This window comes from Sugiyamaella lignohabitans, chromosome D (genome assembly GCF_001640025.1).
Source record: "Sugiyamaella lignohabitans strain CBS 10342 chromosome D, complete sequence".
Classification (NCBI taxonomy): domain Eukaryota; kingdom Fungi; phylum Ascomycota; class Dipodascomycetes; order Dipodascales; family Trichomonascaceae; genus Sugiyamaella; species Sugiyamaella lignohabitans.
This window is the reverse complement of record NC_031673.1, coordinates 2,253,745-2,275,561: the sequence shown is the minus strand read 5'-3', so window position 1 is coordinate 2,275,561 and position 21,817 is coordinate 2,253,745. Positions and strand designations below refer to the sequence as shown.

The 21,817-nt window shown below is 46.5% G+C and overlaps 5 protein-coding genes and 2 non-coding genes across 7 annotated transcripts; 3 read left to right on the top strand and 4 right to left on the bottom strand.

The window, feature by feature from the left end:
• Nucleotides 1-1,757: 1,757 nt before the first annotated feature.
• Nucleotides 1,758-3,347, top strand: SNF3 (Snf3p; the record flags this gene model as incomplete). The annotated part of the gene is made up of 1 exon (XM_018882478.1): nucleotides 1,758-3,347. The coding sequence occupies one exon, from the start codon at nucleotides 1,758-1,760 to the stop codon at nucleotides 3,345-3,347; it is 1,590 nt and encodes a 529-aa protein (XP_018736850.1).
• A 5,125-nt stretch (nucleotides 3,348-8,472) lies between these two features.
• Nucleotides 8,473-10,071, top strand: SNF3 (Snf3p; the record flags this gene model as incomplete). The annotated part of the gene is made up of 1 exon (XM_018882476.1): nucleotides 8,473-10,071. One exon carries the CDS (start codon nucleotides 8,473-8,475, stop codon nucleotides 10,069-10,071), a length of 1,599 nt encoding a protein of 532 aa, XP_018736848.1.
• On the bottom strand, nucleotides 8,803-9,977 carry AWJ20_5345 (uncharacterized protein; the record flags this gene model as incomplete). Its single annotated transcript, XM_018882477.1, has 2 exons — nucleotides 8,803-9,874; nucleotides 9,922-9,977. The coding sequence occupies 2 exons, from the start codon at nucleotides 9,975-9,977 to the stop codon at nucleotides 8,803-8,805; spliced, it is 1,128 nt and encodes a 375-aa protein (XP_018736849.1).
• A 238-nt stretch (nucleotides 10,072-10,309) lies between the features above and the next one.
• On the bottom strand, nucleotides 10,310-10,406 carry AWJ20_5343 (the record flags this gene model as incomplete). The annotated part of the gene is made up of 1 exon: nucleotides 10,310-10,406. It is a non-coding gene; the product is annotated as a tRNA-Lys (tRNA).
• A 219-nt stretch (nucleotides 10,407-10,625) lies between these two features.
• AWJ20_5342 lies at nucleotides 10,626-10,723 on the top strand (the record flags this gene model as incomplete). The annotated part of the gene is made up of 1 exon: nucleotides 10,626-10,723. It is a non-coding gene; the product is annotated as a tRNA-Lys (tRNA).
• A 2,585-nt stretch (nucleotides 10,724-13,308) lies between these two features.
• HCM1 (Hcm1p) lies at nucleotides 13,309-16,644 on the bottom strand (the record flags this gene model as incomplete). Its single annotated transcript, XM_018882475.1, has 1 exon — nucleotides 13,309-16,644. One exon carries the CDS (start codon nucleotides 16,642-16,644, stop codon nucleotides 13,309-13,311), a length of 3,336 nt encoding a protein of 1,111 aa, XP_018736847.1.
• Nucleotides 16,645-20,517: 3,873 nt separating this feature from the next.
• On the bottom strand, nucleotides 20,518-21,612 carry AWJ20_5340 (reverse transcriptase; the record flags this gene model as incomplete). Its single annotated transcript, XM_018882474.1, has 1 exon — nucleotides 20,518-21,612. The coding sequence occupies one exon, from the start codon at nucleotides 21,610-21,612 to the stop codon at nucleotides 20,518-20,520; it is 1,095 nt and encodes a 364-aa protein (XP_018736846.1).
• Between the last annotated feature and the right edge of the window lie 205 nt (nucleotides 21,613-21,817).

Below are 21,817 nucleotides of genomic sequence, written 5' to 3'. Positions count from 1 at the left end.
TCACCTGGGGTCTAATACAAGATAAAAAAAGCATCTTTCACCTGGGGTCGTATATGATAACATTGCAAAAACCATCAGACAGCAGGGTTGGTGTTATTATTAAAATAGGCTAAAGATAGTTTGTGGTGTCGAAAATTTATAGGTCAATTACAGTTGACTATATATCCTGTTATGAACAAACAAGGTTAAATGTTGATGTACGGATCCATATAGCACCTTTATACCTGGCAATAACATGCAGCGGAGTATGTTTAGTGCCCATCCTGTTTCATAAATCAAAAAATGTAAACGAAAAGGTAAACCGATGCAACTGGATGGCTTGAGTAATGTTATTTATCAACATAGCTATCAGATAATCTTATCCGGCAGGTGGAGATCAGCAGCTCATTACGGAAGATAATATTATCAACTCGAACAAACTCCCTAGTCTTGAGCATACTAAATTTTGGTTACTTGCAGCTAAACCACAGCTACACAACCTATTATCTTGTATCTAGCCTGACCTGTTAAATACGCCATAGCAACACGAGCTTCATCTTTCTGACGAATCCCATCTGCAGCGCCTCCTTACTTTATCCAACGAGCTTCAGCCGCTATATTAAAGTATTGTAACTAGGTTTCAGATAACATTTGTGTTTACTTGTTTTTACTTATCTTATGATCTACCTTTATATGTCCAACTAGCCACTGTCCTTTAGATTTTCGGGCAGATGAATGCAGCTACTACCAGATCTTTAATCGCGGAACGCGGTGGGGTCTTGTCATAAGTGGATATTCTAAACGTGACGACATCACTAAGCCCAGGCCTAGGGTGGACTCAAGTACAATACTGGGTTTGTGTACTGACTGAAAGATATCAATGCTATCAATGGTGATGGCTTTACAAATATAAGCAGGTCCAGGAGTACAAGCTCAGAACTAGAACGCTTCGAAAATAGCTTAATCTACATAGCTCGGGGACCGGACAATCATTACTTATACAGTGGAAACAATGAATTGTATATAGATAGACTTAGCGCTAAGGCAGGTGCCATAATCATATAGTACAGAGCAAAGAAACGCCTAATAGCCCATAGCAGTTTAGAAGGCCATGTGACATGTCACATACGCCCATAATATGGCTGTACTGCATTCCCCACCTTACTTGCAATCTCTATAGTAGTAACTCGCATCAGTGAGAGAGCATCATGCATACAAGGACGAAACGACCCCGCTTTTTATTTTAGAGTGTCGATCTCTCGTTTACGTATCAGAGTCCCAAGATTAGGTTCCAGATCAAAGTCCGAAAATTCTGCCCAGAGGGTCGTGCAATCTGCTTGGCACCTCTTTTGGATCCTGTCTTTTTAACTTCGAAGGAGCGTTGACTCTGCGTTCAATAGTGATAATACTCGGCCACCAGACGGCAATGTGGTTCCAAAAGCAGCTACTACGGTTCGGATAGTTCCGCCTGACTGCTTTGCTATAGTACTATTACTGTTGCCGCCGTTTGGTTTTAAATATTTTAGGCTAAGCAAAATATACTTTTGTCGCAAAGACATAACAATCGGTTTACTGCCTTAAAATTATTTTCGTAACGAAACAAAAGGTCAAGGATATTTTTTCTCTGGTTTGTTTGAAATACTTTGAAGAAGCTTGTTGTATATTGGTTTGCTTGAGCATCGATTACAGTGAGTTTGTGAGATAACCTGAAAGAAGCGGTGCAATTCTATCTACTCGCTCATGATATTCTGATATCGTAAGATAGCTCGTCTCGCCCAATGACATTTCGAGTCACGAATCCCTACGTGGTCGCATCCATCGCGACCATTGGTGGCATGTTGTTTGGCTTTGATATATCATCAGTGTCAGCATTCATCAGCCAGAAACCATATTTAAATGCATTTGGGTTTCCCAACTCGACTGTCCAGGGCGCCATAACGGCGTCTATGGCAGGTGGCTCTTTTGTGGGCTCTATTGTGTCTGGACCTATTTCCGATAAAACAGGTCGCCGAACTACCATTCAGGTAGCTTCGTTAGTATGGGTCCTGGGAGCTATAATTCAATGCACATCGGGGGGTCATAGTGTCGGTGGTAATAGAGCTCAGCTCATCGTTGGTAGGTTTGTTGCTGGATTCGCAGTGGGTTTAGCATCATCTCAAGTGCCTGTATATGTTGCTGAGTTATCACCCAAAGCCATTCGTGGCCGCCTGGTTGGATTGTTCCAATGGTCAGTCACATGGGGGATTATGATAATGTTCTACATTGGATTTGGCTGTTCTTTCATTGCAGGAAAAGCATCATTTAGGACTGCCTGGGCTATACAAGTGGTGCCTGGCGCGCTTCTTTTTGCAGGAACTTTCATACTTCCAGAATCACCACGTTGGCTAGCTAATAAAGACAAATGGGAGGAAGCTATTGAGATCATTTGTGAAGTGCAAGGAAAAGGTAGCTTCGACCATCCAGACGTGCTGATTGAACTCGAAGAAATTAAAATGGTAGTACGCATTGATAAGGAATCACAAGCAGTCAGGTTTGCAGATCTGTTCAAACGAGATTCCATTAACCGGACCATGGTCGGCATCTGGGGTCAGATTTGGCAGCAAATGACAGGTATCAACGTCGCTATGTATTATGTGGTGTATATTTTTGAGATGGCCGGTTACAGTGGCAATCTTAACTTGATCTCCTCGTCCATCCAGTATGTTCTCAACATGGTCATGACGGTTCCTGCTTTATTATTTATTGACAAATGGGGACGTCGACCCCTTCTTCTTAGTGGTGGCGTTCTCATGATGATCTGGCTCTTTGCCATTGCCGGACTATTAGCTGTCTACGGCATATCAGTCCCTGACGTGGCTGGTAACAAGAATATCCGAATCATGATTTTGGAGAAGAACAAACCCGCTTCGCGGGCAGTCATTGCCTGTTCGTACCTGTTTGTATGCAGCTTTTCACCGACATGGGGCCCCGGGATCTGGATCTACTGTTCGGAGATCTTTCCTTTACGGCAGCGAGCCCTTGCAAACGGTATTTGCGCATCATTTAACTGGATCTTCAACTTCGCGCTGGCTCTGTTCGTGCCGAGTGCATTTACCAATATAACCTGGAAGACTTACATCATATTTGGCGTTTTCTGTGCCGTCATGATCATCCATGTTTTCCTGATGTTTCCTGAAACAAAAGGAAAAACACTGGAAGAAATCGACCAAATCTGGGCCGACAAAGTGCCTGCCTGGCGATCTGCCTCGTTCGTCCCTCGCAGACCGTCAGTAGGGGAGTACACGGGAGAACACCCGGAGAAATTAATGCATCCCGACCTGTACGAACACTCCCCGTCCAGCGGGTACACTGGTGCAACCGCCATTTAAGCGCTTCCTGTATTTATGATTTAATAATTGTTCCGTGCTGGCGGTAGGGGACGTGCCTCCAGCGGCTGGGGCGCTGCCCCAGACCCTGTTGTGCTCGCTTCGCGAGCTACTGGGGGGTCCCCCTAGCAACGACTCGAGCGTAGCGAGAGGAGCAGCGGGGTCTGGGGCAGCGCCCCAGCCCCCGGAGGCAGGCGTCTCCACACGGGAAAAAGTAGGGCCGTAAGAGGCAGGTCGCGGAGAAAAGATCGGCGGAAAAAGGAGGCTCCGGAAAATTAGACGCAAGGTTGGAGTGCAGATGCACGGATGAATTCAGACGTCGGGGAAACTTGCGTGCGTTTGGACTGATTAATCCGGGAATTTACCCGTGGCTCTTCTAATCTGGCGTGGTGGGGGAGGAGGATGGCACCCTATTCTGGGGTCCATGCGGAGTAGTACCCCCTACAGAGGCCCCCGCTGTTGCTTCTGGTACCTAAACTCGGATGTCCAAGCCCGGCAGTGCTCGCTTCCAGAAGCCTGTTGTGAATTAAAATTTTGTTCTTGGCTGCCCCAAAATTCTCCACATTGTTCTGGACTGGGGCAAGTGCAGCAGTTGGGTCACCGCGAAACAGCAACCAGAAATAAAAACAAAACAGGGGTGTTTTGCCAAGTCTTGGTCGGAGTACATTTGGGTGGGCAGTTGTCGGGGACCTGCCCCGCTAAATTCGACATGCAGTGAAAAAAAACTGGCCACATATATTTCTCCGGATTATAAATTGTTCCGCAATGCACCCGCCATGTCTCACCGGCACATACTTATTGATCCGGTGGCCAGCTGCAACACGAAAATGATCCGTGGCAACTACCAAAACCCGACAACCATGCCACTTCCCCTGCTGTTTCATATGTCGGGCGCCGGTGCATTAGCACCTGTTGAATAAAAAAATCCTGTTGTTTCTTTTTCCTATGCTCGTTAGTGACGTGCAAGCGCGACCATGTGCATATTTCTCCGAAAACTGCTGAAATACCATGCATCTCCAGACCACTTCTACAAACAGCTTAGGAACCCAATCTTGTTTGCTGCTCTTTCGGTTGCTGCACTTAAGCCCGCTGGCCCTGGCGCGATCTGGCCATTAAGGACTCGCTTTTTCTGGGCTCGCTTGTGCCTCCGGCGGCTGGGGCTCCGCCCCAGACCCCGCTGCTCCTCTCACTGCGCTCGAGTCGTTGCTTGGGGGTCCCCACGAAAGCTCGCGAAGCGAGCACAACAGGGTCTGGGGCAGCGCCCCAGCCGCCGGAGGCATACCTCTTTCCCCAGTCAGGGTCGGTACTTTAATTGCCGCTCCGCCAGTGGGGAGGTGGGGTGTGTCGGTCAGGTGGAGCCGCAGGTACGCCGAAAGGGATAGTGGCATGTGTGGTTTACGGTTTAGACCACAGGCTTGATGCTGGAGGCCGGAAACGGGGTGTCATGAATATCTGTGCCTTCGATGCGATGACATTACGTAGTGTACCCGTCGCTTGATTCATGTCGGGGCCACCGGTGTTTGATCTTATTTTGGAGGTGGATATCCCGTGCTATTAATGGCATTGCCGAAAATTGGGTTGTCAGCTGTTGCCGGTAGAGAGAGAATCAGTTGCTGCTATTCAGGTGCTGCTGCTATTTATGACGTGGTGGTGAATAAGCTTGAATATAGGGCAAGCGCCCCCCAGTTGTTCCGGACAGTTCGGAGAATTCCACCACTATTCCTGCTTCTGCCCGTTAAACTACTAGAAGCACGAAACTTTAACCCCAAACTCTCCAGGGGTAGCATCGCTCGACATGTGGAGTGATGTGGGGAGCTGGTCTCTGAAGGGTGGTTTGACATTTCGGGGGTGGGATGATGCTTCCGGCGGCTGGGGCTCCACCCCAGACCCCGCTGCTCCTCTCGCTACGCTCGAGTCGGCATGAGGGGGAGGGATGGTCGTCTTTACAGACGGTTGCCAAGAGCGTTCAGGAGGCTACCCCCACTTTGCTCCCCTCGGGGCCAGGGTGAATCAAGTAATGATTCAACACGGCGCCGAGATCATAATCGTGTTTGAGTATATATTTATTTTAAAGTTGACGGACACCCCAGTTACTGAAAACTGACTCTGTCTGACGCTCAATCGAACGACCTCTACAAATGGAGATACGTTCTAACCCCCCACTGTAATCCTATAACCCTATAATTGTATACTTGTATCACCACATATGCTATGGCTATATTTGATATGTCATCCCATGTTTCAGTGTTGGGTTCGGCGTCCTAGGACATTGGCTTCTTTCTCGGCCCGCTGAAACCAGCTGATCGCGGACGATGTCGCGAACAATGGCCCTACCGTTTTGGCGCTAGTCTTTGTTATTCAGATCTTAGTTCCTAACTCTTAATTCACGGTAGCTTTTGTTTTGTTATTGCTTTTTCACACATCACTCAACCCATCTTCCAGCCTCAAACTTCAAACCATTGCAACGGTTTTTTTGGATGGTTGGCAGGCCCCTCCCGTTCTAGAGGGTGACTGCCGACACCAGCAGCCACCTCTGTCGGGCAGAATTTTGATTTTAAAATCTTAAATTGCCATGGCTTGGCTTGGCTTGGCCCGGCCGCGTCAGTTGGCGGGGGAGAGCGGGGTACCCCAGCAGTCTGGGCCCTACCGATCCCAACTGCTCCTCCATCCCACTAACTCTCCTGCGAAGCAGGAGCTACGGGGTCTGGGGCGGAGCCCCAGCCGCCGGAGGCAAAACACACTCGGAGACGGACTGCCTCCGGCGGCTGGGGCTCCGCCCCAGACCCCGTAGCTCCTGCTTCGCAGGAGACTCTGTTTCAGCGACGAGTCCAGTCAGTTCCCCTGAAAACCCCCGCCTTTTTTTTGGGCTTGATCGCTTGTCTCTGTGAATAGTAATCGTCAAGCCGACCACTCTTATGTAACTCAAGTCCATCAATCGGTGTATTTCCGGTTTGGGAAGTCTATCGATTGCCATTTTTAAGCACTGAAATTCTCCAGAATTGCTTTTTGTTCACTACTGTTACAGGATGAGCATCGTCATCTAGATTTGTAAGTCTCTTGAGTAAAAGCAAAGGCGATCAGGCAACTAGGTTGGACTACATTCGGATAAATCCAGGTCTGCACAGAGAGATGAGCGCATGCTGCACTGCACGAAGAGGGGGACAGGGGGCCCGCTAACGGCAACTAGCAGAGCAAGCCGAAAAAACAGCAGATTTCGCCAGCACCTGACATGGACCGACCCAGATCGTGCTCGTTTAATAGTTCTGCTTGGCATATCACTGGCTGCTGTTAAATGTCATGCTACAAATGCTGCCTCTGACCGTGTTGCTCAGGGGGTCCGGTCGCCTTGCCGTGCCCCACTTATTTATTCGCCGACCAACTAATTTAATGTCGTTTCGGTTGGCTATGATCTACTTTAATTATTAACTCTATCAGAGTCAGCAAGCTTGTAAACGATATTATTCTAACTGTGTATACCTGGCTAACTCCGTCCGCCGATGCTAATTCGGTCTCAGGACCCTTCTGGTGCTGTTAGCTGCTAGCTGCCAGTGCTAGTTCTGCTGCTGATGCTGCTGCTACTGTCGGTCTAAATGCCGGAGTTGCTGATGCTTGTGAGCTTCTGTGCTTCTGTGCTGCTGGTTCTATTGCTGCTGGGGGTCAAAAGGGTCAAACTAAGCCCTAAGTTGCCATGAAATTAGCGGGATTTGGTTCTGCTGTAACGAATCTGGCGTAGCTGCGGTGCTTAAGCGACTTTCAGAAGGCCTAATCCGAGCTCCAGTTGGGGGAGCTAACCGGCCTTGTTAGCTCACAACATGGTTCGAGGGGCCTGCTAAACCGAAGGGGTCAATCAATCCCCACTCCCCAAAGTTCTCTGACATAATACACGAAGCTAGCTGCCGCCTGGCCTATCCAGCTAAATTACTGAACTCTATCTTCGATTCAATCTCTGCTTCTAAGTAAAACCCCACCAGCTCGAATAATTACACACTTACAAATCGGCATCACATGCAAGCCGAGCCTGGCTGGTCCATATAAACTTTTCTGGTTCACCTCGGGGGGACAGCCTGCCTCCGGCGGCTGGGGCTCTGCCCCAGACCCCGTAGCTCCTGCCTCGCAGGAGACTGCCAGGATGGTCGACGTAAACGACTCGAGCGTAGCGAGAGGAGCAGCGGGGTCTGGGGCAGAGCCCCAGCCGCCGGAGGCAGTATGGCCACCCCCCTGACGGTCCTAGTCCCGGCCGGTCCTGGTGCTGTAGTGTTTTCCTATTGCATCACCGCAAGGAACGGGCTGCTTCGTCTGACGTAACGCATGTCGGGCAGCTACAACAGTTTGGTATTAATTATCTCCAAACTGTTAGTTGGTATCACCACCTGATCAGACTTGATGGCTGTCGTGACCGATTATTTACACCACCTGAGTCTGCAGTCGGTGGTCGTTCAGTTCTCCCCCCCCCGCGTATTCCCGCTTCGCAGTCCGGGTCTCAACTGATCCGTTCCTTGACTGGGGATATGTCATGTTCATAATATTTGCCGATGATTGTCTCCTGTTCTTTCCGAAAGTACTACTTTAGCGACCTGCTGTTGAACTAACAGGTTATCCCCAGAATAACCCTTTCTCCGCTGCCATTTTTACCACTTGCTTTTTATTAGACTCACTAATCCCGTAGAGCTCCAAAAGTCCTACTGTCTAGAAACTCTAGAACTAGTGGGGAGATACTTTTACACGTACTACACTCTATCTGTACCCCCTTTCTCCGGTTAACTAGTTGAAGAGCAAACCGAGAAAATTGTTTTTTTCCACAGTTTTCCCGTTGCTCATTTCTTGTTTCAGATGTATCATTTGCCATATTTCTTTTTCTGCTTTAATCCCCCGCCGTTTGCTTTTTTTCTTCTTTTTCTCTAACATTTGTTTTTCCTGCATATGCATCTCCCCCGGTGCCCCAAATACCCCCAGAAATTGGGTTTCCTTTTTCTGGTCATATTTTTTTTCCATACCCCTCTCTTATTTGTGAGAGGATCTAATTTCTATATAAATCACCACTGTTTCCTGCCCATGTCGGACTTGTTTCTCTTCTTCTTTTCAAGAAGCTTTTTTTATCTTGTATTAGAAAAAAAAAATTAAAATAAAAATGGCTTTCATTCGAATCACAAATCCTTATGTGGTGGCCTTGATCGCTACCATTGGTGGTATGCTTTTTGGTTTCGATATCTCATCGGTGTCTGCCTTCGTCAGTCAAGATGAATATCGTAAAGCTTTTGGTTTCCCTAATTCTATTACCCAAGGTGGTATCACTGCTGCCATGTCTGGTGGTTCCTTTATTGGTTCCATCATCTCTGGTGTCCTTTCTGATAAGTATGGTAGACGTCCCACTATTACCCTTTCGTCTGTCATCTGGATGGTTGGTGCTGCCATTCAATGTTCTTCTGGTGGTCACAGCCCTTCTGGTAACAAGGCCCAACTAATCGTTGGTAGAGTTGTTGCTGGTTTCGCTATTGGTTTGGCCTCGTCCCAAGTTCCTGTCTATGTTGCCGAGCTCGCTCCTAAGAACATCCGTGGTCGTCTTGTTGGTCTCTTCCAATGGGCTGTCACCTGGGGTATCATGATCATGTTCTACATTGGTTATGGTTGTTCTTTCATTTCTGGAAAGGCTTCTTTCAGAACTGCTTGGGGTATTCAAATCGTCCCTGGTTTCTTGTTGTTCATTGGTACCTTGTGTTTGCCTGAGTCTCCTCGTTGGTTGGCCAGTAAGGACAGATGGGAAGAAGCTATTGAGATCATTGCTGCTACTCAAGCTCACGGTGATGTCAATGACTCTGATGTTCTTATCGAGGTTGAGGAGATCAAGGAGGTTATCAGAATTGACCGTGAATCTCAGGCCACTACCATTTTGGATCTTTTCAAGAAGGATTCTTTGAACCGTACTATGGTCGGTATTTGGGCTCAAATCTGGCAACAAATGACTGGTGTCAATGTCGCTATGTACTACGTTGTTAACATCTTCGAAATGGCTGGTTACACTGGTAACGTCAACCTTGTTTCTTCTTCCATCCAATACGTTCTTAACATGGTCATGACTGTTCCTGCTCTTCTCTTCATTGACAGCTGGGGTCGTCGTCCTTTGTTGCTCATTGGTGGTGTTCTCATGATGACCTGGTTGTTTGCTATTTCTGGTTTGTTGGCTGTTTACAGTAACCCCGTCGACAGTGTTGATGGTAACACCAACATCAGAATTTTGATTCCTAAAGACAGATCGGCTGCTTCCAAGGCTGTCATTGCTTGTTCTTATCTTTTCGTTAGTTCTTTCGCTCCTACCTGGGGTCCTGGTATCTGGATTTACTGCTCTGAAATCTTCCCTCTTAGACAACGAGCTCTTGCCAACGGTATCTGTGCTTCTTTCAACTGGATCTTTAACTTCGCTTTGGCCTTGTTTGTTCCCAGTGCTTTCACCAACATCACCTGGAAGACCTACATCATTTTCGGTGTCTTCTGTGTTGCTATGATCATCCACGTTTTCTTCTTGTTCCCTGAGACTAAGGGCAAGTCCCTTGAGGAGATTGACCAAATTTGGGCTGAGAACATTCCTGCTTGGAGAACTGCCAACTGGCAACCAAGATTACCTTCTGTTAGCGACATCAAGGCTGTTAACGGTGGTCGTGCTCCTACCTTTGCTGACAAGGTCGAGGGTGAGCAAGAGCACAAGGAGGCTCTCCCTGAAACTGCTGTTTAAATAGTTTTTCTTAGCATTTTTGTGGTTTTATTTTTTGTATAAAGAACACTGCACACAACTCTATATTAAAGTCTGTACTGAAATCTAATTATTTATTAAAATTTGCTCCCTCTACTCAGAGTTGTTTGACTCATCAGGAGTTTGAATTAAAACGCTGCCCTTTGTTCTATAGTTACCGTAAAACCACAACTCAAATTTCGCCTGACATTTCTAAAGGAAACAAAAATTAAAAAGGAAGCTCCTTCTAGGGGGGTCGAACCCCTGACATTTCGGTTTCATGACTACTTAGTAGTCCGCATAAAAGCCGAACGCTCTACCAACTGAGCTAAGAAGGATGCTCGTGAAAAATTTGTTTCACAGATGTATTTGGGTCTACTCCAAAGAGTCACATGATATTTGTGCATAAGGCGTAAAATTTTGTTTTTGGTGCCAATTCTCTAATCTTAGTGGACTGATTCTCATGATGAGCTGAATTTCCACTTCTTTTTCGTTGACAAACGACATTTATCATGGTCTAGGCCTACTGGCAAAGTGAGAGCCACACGCCAAGAGCTTCCTTCTTAGCTCAGTTGGTAGAGCGTTCGGCTTTTATCTGGATTACACTTGTAATCATGAAACCGAAATGTCAGGGGTTCGACCCCCCTAGAAGGAGCCTTCTTTTTTTTGCTGATTTAGTTTTCCTGGCTTGTCTCTAAGTTTTGACTCTGAATTGAGCTTCAAATTGAATTATTTATATACCATTAATTGAAACGGACAAGGAAAGTGAAAGTATAGCCTGGAAGGTCAAGAGTGAACTAAAGCAATAGATTTATCAAAAACATCATCACACAATATGGAAATCAAAATACCAGACGTCTGCAAAAGGAGAGCTTTACTGGTCATATACTCTCCCAAGGTTATATAATGCAGAACACGAAAACCCTTTAAGATATTTCTGAAATGAATGCTCAAAAATGAACTCAGTAAACTGGTGCAGCTACGAACAGCCAAAGGAGCGTTTGGAATGCTCTTCAAGAAGCTTAAAGTCAACTACTGACCCCATCAATATGCATGTGGAGAGGAAAAAGATGTTAAACATCTTTATTATGTGAGTGCCCGGTACTGAAAATTATCGTCAGATCTTGGGTGACGCTTCTGCGACGCTCAATCTCAAAGTTCTCCTTGATTCCAAGAATGGCTTAAAACAGTATTGGCCTTTTTGGCCAAAGTACCGCAATTTCTTGAGACATTGTTCTCTTATGGTAGAGATGACTAGTACCAGTTTTTCCCATTAAACGATATTAAGGTGTAGACTTGGTAGCGGAACCGTTTTCCCGTGTACTCGTTGAAATATAGGTCATTTGATATTTCAATGGGGAATCCACTTGTGTCAAATATACTGAACTCAAGTAACCAAAGTAAACAGCCTGTAATCAGGTAAAAAACGAGTAGTCCTCCTGGTGATGTGTAAATGATGGGATTTGTAATTTTTTTTTTTCTGAATTCTATTCATCATGTATAGTATAGGACTTTAAAAAAGATTTACCATTAATTTTTCATGATTTGATAACTGGACCCTCTTCAGGCTCCCCTTGTGGTACATAAATGATGGGTTCTGGAATGTTTTGCATCAATTACTTTGAACAAGTTATGATTGATCCTATGGCGTTTCTATAAACATCTTGAAATTTTCTCCAAGAGAAGCACATACAGCCAGCCTGTGAATAATAGACCATCGTACTTCGCTATATACAAAATCAGACCCGCTGAAAGGTAGCCACCACTCGACCAACTCGTACCAGACAATACCAAATTGAAGGGTTTTGTGACATGATTTCTTCTTTGACGGGTGGTGCGGCCTCCGGCGGCTGGGGCTCCGCCCCAGACCCCGGTTTCTCCTCTCACTGCGCTCGAGTCCTTGTGTCTGCGATCCCTGCTCTCTTGCAATGATGGAGACTCTAACAGATCAGCCGGTTTCAAACACCTTAAGGTTACGTGATGTACAGTTACAGCGTTTTATCAGACCCTAAATACTATAATTATTATTATTTCTGCTATTAAATTCAGCTATCATTCGATCAGCCATTTTCATTAACTGAGTGGCTTGTTCTGTTCAAAAAAGTGTCATACTCGTTAAGTTATATGGACGTAGCTGATCTTACGTAACTGTCGAAATGTCGCACATTTTAAACCGTGAAATGCAGATCATCATTTCGAATCACATCACTGAAATATTTCACAGCATCGAGTTCAGTTACTAGACAGCATCGATTCAATGCCCAAAATCAAGACGAATCGTATGAAACGGGCCCCTGAGGGGTTTAAGGATATTGAAGATACTCTGAACGAGTACGAAAACAGGCTCAAAGATGGTAAGTGGTGAAATATTGTCGTGACTGGTAGAAACTCTAGCCCGTCTTGCCTCGTTTTAATCAGGTCTGCTTGCTTTCGAAACTAGTAAAAAAGCTCCTCTGACCATGCCAAGATGGGGTCATCCAACTGTTGCTCGGTGACAATCATCAGGATTGTCTCACAGCTGGTGGATCTATTACCTTTGCACCATAAGTACATGTTCTAACCTGATATCTAGCTGAAACAAAATCTCCACATGGCAAATCGAGAAACGAGGCTCTCCACGAGGTCTTCCAGATCCATCACCAACGAAGTCGGTATGTTTATGACCTGTATTACAAAAAGGAGGCCATCTCGTCTGACCTGTACCAGTGGCTACTGAAAAACAGATACGCAGATGCCAACCTCATTGCCAAATGGAAGAAACAAGGCTACGAGAACCTGTGCTGTATCCGGTGTATCCAAACTAAAGAAAACACCCACGGGTCCACGTGTATCTGTCGAGTCCCCAGAGCACAGCTCAAAGACGATAAACCCGTCGAATGCATCACCTGTGGCTGTCGAGGTTGCGCCAGCACTGACTGAAGTGTACTACTTTTATTTATTTATTTATTTGTACTTGGTATCTGGGCCTGCCTCCAGCGGCTGGGGCTCTGCCCAGACCCCGTAGCTCCTGCTTTGCAGGAGGCCACTTGGGGTCGGCAACGACTCGAGCGGAGCGAGAGGAGCAGTGGGGTCTGGGGCGAAGCCCCAGCCGCCGGAGGCAAAAGGGAGCCAGAAGAGTTGAAATAGAGATATCACATTAACCGAAAAAGAACATACAAATCATTATACCTAGTAAAACATCAAATGAGAAAAAATTAAAAGCTGAAAAATGGAATAAATAATAGGAAGCAGGGTCCAGGGCTAGCGGCCGGAGTATTTGGGGGAGAAGGAGGTCTCAGTCTTGATGGGAGAGTCAAAAGTCAGAAACTCGGAGGGAGCCGTCTCACGGCGGCGTAGTGGAGTCCGTTTGGGCGAGAAGGAGCCAGACGACGAAGAGCTCATTTTGACGGTTTCGTCGTCATCATGGTCGAACAGTTGCTCGTTGTCTTTTGAGTCGTTGGCTTCTACAGCTCGTCGCACTACTTGACAAATGTCCACACCGAAGACGTCGGTAACGCTCTCTAGAGAGTCTATGGAGAATCCAGTGACGCCAGAGTGTTCGTAGTACTGTCTTCGTTTGGCCTCGCGCTTGTCAGGGGACCCGAAACAAGCTCGCGAGATGACGTCGTCATCGTCAAAGAATGGCGGGTTGTGGTACCTCAGACTGAACCCGCTGGGAGATGCCATGAGGTCTTCAAACGTTCTTGAGGGCGATGCAAATGTCTTGAAAAGAGCACGGCGAGTGGCAGATCCAGACCCCGATGCACCGAGAATCGCGTTCGACGATGGCGAGAATGAGCTATGATTGGGTGAAGGTGGTGGCAGCAATGTCGACGACTTTAAATCACCAAGTGCTACAGACTTGCTTCGCAATGGTGTTATGGGTACTTTGGACATGCCGGGACCGTTGCCAGAGATAGAAGTGTTGTTGCCTCCTACAGAAGCTGCTTGCAGCAACTGTTGCTGAAAAAGATGACCGCCATTCGGCGAAGCGCTTACTAATGTGTGATTATGAAGATGAGCCAATTGATTGTCATCAGGAGAGCTCTTATATGGCAACCATGGACCAGATGGGGCTGCTAGTAGAGGAATATCGTCGTGGTCAAGCAAACCCAGCTTTCTCTTTTTGACAGGATTTCCACTACTAGAATTTGCACTGGAACTGTTAGAGTCGAGAGACTCATCATGGTCGAAATACAGCCCACTGATGCGTCTCTTGCGAACAGGTGATTCGGCATAGACATTGGTGCTTGAGAAATGCTGTAAGCCAATGACTGTGCTGGAACGTTTTAATGGCGATGGAATGGCACCAGGGTTCACATCGAACCCGATTTCTGACCGTCCAGAAGCAGTTATTTTGAGGCGAATGTTCTCAGGGCTGAAAATCGATCGTTGAGGAGATGGTCTCGAGGTTGATCCTGAACTTGACGACATAGCGCTAAGTGAGGTAGCAGTAGTAGCACTTTCAGTCAGACCGCTTTCACTCATAGAAGTGGCTGTCGAGGTACTAGCTGAAGCTGTTCTAGAGTGAGTAGAGCGCACTACTGTGTAATTAGAGTCATTATTGTTGTCTTCGTTGATATCATCATCATCATCGTCGCTATTGCGATCAGCTTCGACGCTGTCAACGTCTGTTCGGTCATCAATGTCATCATGGTCGCCTTTACGATCGCCGCCGCTAAGGCTTTGGTTATCTTCGTCGTCCGAATCTGGCTCTACATCAGTGCTGCTACTTTCCCGTGTCTTAATACCTGGAACTTTAGATCCGTTCTTCACAGAAAGTGGTTCAACAACAGTATCAGGAAGTCGACCCGCTGTCAATGTATCCATAGTGTGGGTGTAACTGGATAAAGCAAGTGGCAAAGAACTGTTCCTATTTTGTCCACCAGAAATAGTCGACATGGTTACAAGTGGCAGTTTACTATCACTGCCGTTGCCGTTACCGTCTTTAACACTGCTGGAGATGACGGTGGAACTGCTGGTGGTCTTGCTGATACTGATGCCACTGCCATGGCTGGAACTAGTTGTCATGGGTAATGCTCGGAGTCTAGTATCACCGTAAACCCCGTTGAATGAACCCAACATATCTCCAGAAAACGATCCTGAAGGCATGACTACATCACCCAGCATGAGAGAGCTGGTCATTACGCCAATATGTGTATGGCTTCGTTTGGTGTTTATTTTGCCTTTGATGAACTGAGCTTCACATCCTGGTACGACCGTCCAGTAATTACCCTTTCCAGGGTCAGAAGCAGGACGTTCTTGCTTTTCGAATGCTTTGTTTAAACTGAGATTATGACGAATCGAGTTCTGCCAGCCACCTTTGGCGTTTTTATAGTACTGAAAAGTGTCAATGATCCACTTGTAGATCTGAGAAAGCGTGAGTTTGCGGTCATGAGCACGTAGAATGGCCATCCCGATTAAAGTGGCATATGAATACGGAGGTTTAGTGCCGTCGTCAATAATTGGAGGCATATCTTTGGGTTCGGGAATTACAAATGGTTCATCCGACAGACTAGGAATAGCCGAGTTGGCTGTAGCAGTGGTGATGGCATGCGAATAATCATACGAAGTGGAAGATGTTTGGTAGACAGGTGAACCTGATATATTATGAGACGAGTGTTTCTTCACCGAGGGACCTAGCGCTGTTCGATCGAGATTAGGTGGTGGCGGAGGCAGTTCATTAAACTGTCCTAATGATGCTGACGATGGAGAAGGTTTGGGATTGAAGGCATTACGATAATTTAAAGAACCATTAGTGTTGGAGGAGTCGAATTTTCTTTCGTACAAAGGCGAAGAAGCAGCTGGTGACATCATATGACTGGCAAACACGCTGATATTCTCTTTATCACTGCCATTACGTCCATGAGTAGCATGACTTCCTGACATGTAACCAAACGAGCCAGACCTGGGCCTAAGACCGCCATTGGCACCGCCATTATTATTTCCGTTATTGCTGGTATTTTCATTACTAGTACCCTTTCTATTTCCAAGAGGAGTGTTGGCCATGAAACTATTGGCATTATTGGCAGAGCCAGCTGCTCTATTCTGAGATTGTGGTGGTGTATTAAGAGCCATGCCTGTAACGTCCTGAAGAACCATGTGATCGTTCTTGCCTTGATACGGGGTCATAAGACGCGAATTGTGAATACTGTTAGAATTATTACTATTACCGGTGTTATTGTGTTGAGATTGAAGATGCAAACCGTGTCGCGAGCTGGAAGGGGGAGGTGGAAGATGGACTGAAGTAAGCGATTTGAGAAGATTCGAGTTAAGAGTAGGCAGTGGAGCTGAATTCCCGTACTTTACAGGCGCCGGACCATCAACGAGTCCAGTTGATCCATTCCCACTACTGTCAGCTCCATTACCACCACTACCATTATTACTATTACCACTGGTAGTATTGGTGTTAGGAAGCATGATGTGATTCTGGCCCTGACTAGTGCCACGAAATCCGTGACCGTGGCCCAACTTGCCCATATCCGAGTGACGATAGCGACCAGCACCATTAGAGTCCGTAGCCACGCTAACAGATCCAGCTGCCGCGGCGGTCGCTGCTGCCGCTGCCGCAGCCTCTGCTGCCGACACAGGCGACATGTTCGAAACGACGTGTCTACAAGGGTTAGTGAGGGTTAAATGGAGGTGGGTTGATGCCTCCGGCGGCTGGGGCGCTGCCCCAGACCCCGTTGTGCTCGCTTCGCGAGCGAGTGGGGGGTTCTCGTGCGGTTTGGATGGACCTGTTGGCATCAGAAACCAGCACCTCTGGCCGTCCAGGCATCCATTTCGTGCCATTTGGATCAATCCAGGAGCCCAGTACGCCAAACTGGAACTCCATAGACCCAGCCAAACGAAACCAAGCATAGCTAGGGACCGCACATGCCCGACTCGAGCGAAGCGAGAGGAGCCACGGGGTCTGGGGCGAAGCCCCAGCCGCCGGAGGCATGAATAAAAAACGTACGTAGACGTGACCAGGAGCGGTAGTTCAGTTGATTTGAGGCAGGACAGGGGTGTTTGAGATGTGCGACAGGAGAAAAAGGGGGGAAATGACAGGTCGGATTCGAGTCGTTTTGGGAGCGAAAATGCGTGAAAAGTGGTGAAGCAAGATAAAAGATCCTGATAGTGAGAAGTACTAGCAACAAATATCGAATGGGAATTCCGGGGTTAGGAACAGTCGGTTTTGAGGCACACTCACATCCAAGACGGTCCCGCCTCACCCTCAGACACGCATGCCGGACACGGTTCCTGGCACCCAGACGCGCCAGTCACATGATGGCGCCGACCGATCGGGCATGGTGTGGAATGTGGCGCCGTAAATCGTCTGATAATGAAATTAATTGGATTGGCGGCTGTCGGCTAGGTCCTACTGAATTGGTTAAATTAGGCTGATCCTAGTTCAATTACCGGCTGCATGGAATGAACTAATCTGCCTGACTGCCTGCCAAAAAATGTCCTCCCTCTCGCGGCCGCCTGGTTAGCCTGTCTGGCTAGTCCTGATTCTGCTTCTGCTCCACGTCCTCTGGCGTGCCGCACCTCCCCCCTCTATCTCCGGTTAATCTCGTATCTCCATGCTTTTACTCTCTCATGAACCGGTCTCTCTACGGACTGTCTGCTAGCTGCATTCCGTTAATTAACGGGGAATTAAACATGTTTGAACCTGCGGTGGGGAGAGAGCTCTGCCTCCGGCGGCTGGGGCTCCGCCCCAGACCCCGTGGCTCCTCTCGCTTCGCTCGAGTCGAAAGTCGTCGGTCCCAAGAATGCTCCGCGAAGCGGAGCACAATGGGGTCTGGGGCAACGCCCCAGCCGCCGGAGGCAGGTCTCTCCCCCAGCTCGTGTGGAATTCAGCGATTCGCGATTCACCGCATGATGGGCTCATGGCTGCTGCTGGCCGATGGATGCTGGGGCTGCTGCCATGACTACCGGGTGTTGAGTTAGACAGACATGGCTTTCATGATTTGTTTGAAACTGAACTTCTTTTTTGGCGGTTTTTTTGGCGGTTTTTTGCGGTTTTTTGTTTGGGGTTTTCTTGGCTGGAGGTCGATTATGAGACATAGCTTGTGGCCCTTTTTTTCATCGTCGAGAACAGGATGTGATCTGCTTTGCAGCGTCGTGCATGAGATAATGTTCTCGAACTCGAGACATGCAGCTGGCTCTTTTGGCGGTTGTTCTCCGTTCAGGCGGCTCCTCTTGGATGGTCGCGGTTTCTTTTATCGGTTTTGACTTCAGAGACTGAAATGGTTTACATTTGTGGAAATTGATTGCTTATCTGAGGGACCTCCCATTCTACGGATCCTTTCCCGCCCTGATTTAACCGATCTACCACTGTGAAATTTGTATGCACATTAAAGGGGCAGCAGATCTCGCTAAAGCACGATCGTGCATTCTCCATCGACCAACGAGAAACCCAGGAACCTCGCTGATTCGCACGTTCTGCTTTCTGGTCTGTCTGCTCGCATGAAAATTTTGTTCTCGCGGTGGCCTCGCCAGCCATTCTATCTTATAATCCCCTTTGATCGCTTCAATTGTCTTATCGGCTCACTATCGATCTGATCTGCTCCCAGATCTCGCTTGGACACATGGGGGTCCCGCTTCTGCCTCCGGTGACTGGGGCTCCGCCCCAGACCCCGTGGCTCCTCTCGCTGCACTCGAGTCGGGCTTGGGGTCCTGATGTTCTCTGGTAATGTTTGGTTGTATTATAATATAGAACAAAATCATGCCAGTTCCGATGGGCTAGTTTTATTCATTGTATGCGATTATGGTTATGGAATTATATAGGCAGTGTGTCTATGTGCTCGATGTTGATATTTTATGCATCCCGGGCTATAATTATTGCTGGTAAAACTTAAATTGATTTGATGTGATTTGATTTGATCTCGGCATCCAGTCCTCTGTGGATTTCAGTAGCATTTCGCGTGCATAGCATCACAACGCATGATCTTATCAGTAGATCAGTGGTGCTCTCCTTCCAACTGGAGAAGTTCTCGCAAGCTGATTATTCATTAGTAGAACCAAGATGTCACAATTGGCAGAAGCGAGCATGGTCAGTTGGATATGTTTGCCAAATATGACATATCAGCATATGTAAGCTCAATGTTTATATTTTGTATTGGTCATCGAAAATCTAGTCGATAGGAATCAATTGGAAATAGATTGGCTCGATGATAGAAATTGAAAGCATAAAGCTGATTTTATCAAAAGAGCTATACTGTCACTCTTGGCATAGTGCTCCCATTCTTCTAGGCACAACTTCCTCAGCTAAGTGAGTAAGATATCAGCTTTGAAGAAGTGATCTGACTGGACTAATTAATATCTGTTTTCATCCTCTTAGACAGTGATCTAGTGAGAGGGTAGTTGAAAAGGACTACTTGATCCCAAGCTCCAAAGCTTGATAATCTCGGCGGCCCATTCCATGGATGTCCAAGTACACACTAGCCGTGGCGGAGTGAACATGATAAGATATCTTGACTAAAGAGTCTATCTGAGGAGCCAATATTCTCAGTTGAGGATCAATCCTTATTCTTATTTAATCTCTGGGCATGAAATGCAATCTAATAGCCGGTACTCGGGCCTACTCTTGATTCTGACCTGGTTCGCAGCCAACTTTCAAGTTATATGTAGACTGGGTGAATTAACATTCCCGTCAGATTGCGGTCAGGCTCTCCATACTGATGATGTTGCATTTGATCCCCAGTAGGAGTTACTCCTAGAAAACAGTTGTTGGTGGTATCAGAGGAGCTATGAGTTCAAATTTAGAGAAAGCTCTCCTGGCTCTTCTAATCTCACAACTCTTCCCTTATTGTTTTCAAACATAATTATTTGTTGGAAGTTTTCATTCCAATAAAACCAGTCTCCTCCGATGCCAGAGAGAAGGTAGAACATGTGCTATTACTCCAGCCAGGTTCATTATATTCATATTCCCTTGATACTGATGCAAAGGTCCACTGTTCAAGAAACCAAAAACCCAAAAAAAAAGATGACGATTGATGAATAGTATATCCGTCAGATTTTATTTCAGCCTGTACCTTCAGTCAACATGATGTTAATTATCGAGCAGGGAGAGTTCAATAATGATAGCAATGGCCAATTATACTACATTCAGACGCTATCGTTTATATAGCATGTGACTCTAGGTTTTTGCATTTTCTTTGGCTATTTGGATTATAATAATAATAATAAATCTTGTTTAAAGTCCTATACTATACATAATTAATACAATTCAAATAATTTCAAATCCCATCATTTACACATTACCAGGAGGACTGCTCACTTTTTTACCTGATTACAGGCTGTTTACTTTGGCTTTTTTGAATTCAATATTTTTGACGCCACTGGATTCCCCATTAAGATATCAAAATGATTTATAATATTTTAATGAGTACACGGGAAAACGGTTCAGCTACCAGGTTTACACCTTTATTAACGCTTACTGGGAAAAAACCGGTACTAGTCATCTCTACCATAAGAGAACAACGTCTAAAGTAATTGCGGAGCTTTGGCCAAAAAAGCCAATACCGCTCTTAAGCCCTTCTTGGAATCAAGGAGGACTTTTAGATCTAGCGTCGCAGAAGCATCACGTAAGATCTGACGATGATTTTCAGTGACTGGGCACTCACATAATAGATGTTTAACATCTTCTTCCTCTCCACATTCACATTGATGGGGTAGGTTGTTGATTTTAAACCTCTTGAAGAACATTCCAAACGCTCCTTTGGCTGTTCGTAACTGCACCAGTTTACTGAGTTCATTCTTTGAGCATTCATTTAAGAAATATCTCAAAGGGTTTTTGTGGTCTGCATTATATAACCTTGGAAGAGTATATGACCGGTAAAACTCTCCTTTTGCAGACGTCCGGTATTGTGTTTCCCATATTGTGTGATGTCTTTGATAAATCTTTTTCTTTAGTTCACTCTTGACCTTCCAGGCTTTACTTTCACATTCCATGTCCTCTTTCTTCCACGGCGGTTTCCGTCGTCGAATCCGGTCTTGAAAGATTTCCTCTTTGGGTAGAACCTCATAGAGTCGTTGGACCAACTCATTGTGTTCCATATGCTTTCTCCACCATGTAGACTCAGCATTAACTGGGTTCTCAGGATCCACATTACGATGTAGTCGCACGATATAATTATCCTGTAAGGTATCATATCGTTGCGCTAAAGGCATGATGTCAGTATCTCTATGGAGGCAATCGATGGGTGTTTGATGATAACCACCCAATATGGCTCGTAATCCCGTATTTTGAATGCGTTGAAGCTGCTCCCTTTCTTGTTTGGTTATCTTAGGATACCACACTGGACTTGCGTACTCCAATATGGGTCTTACACAGCCTTGGTATAGGTTGCGCATCGAAGCCCCTGTGACACCCCAGGTTATTCCCCCCAATCGGCGTATAATTCCTAAGACCATTTTCCCCTTTATCGCTATCGCTTCAACATGTTTGGAGAACTTCCACTGACTATCTAACGTCACTCCCAATAATTTGAGCGTGGGTGAAGCCTGTCGTCGCTCCCCTGAAGGTAAAACCAACCTTAACTGTCGTTTCTTTGAGGTTCTTTGATTGTCTACATGCATGAAGCCCAGCTTTTCTCCGTAGTCGATAGCGGTATGTGCTGACGTTGCCCATTCATGACACTTCTGTAAGATGTTACTAAGTCGCTTGGTGTTCTCATCTCTGCTTTTGCCTGTAACGTAAATTGTAATGTCATCTACGAAACCGATAACTTTGCCGCCATTCTCCTGTACTATAGAGTAGAGAGGACTCGAGTAGATTAGAAAT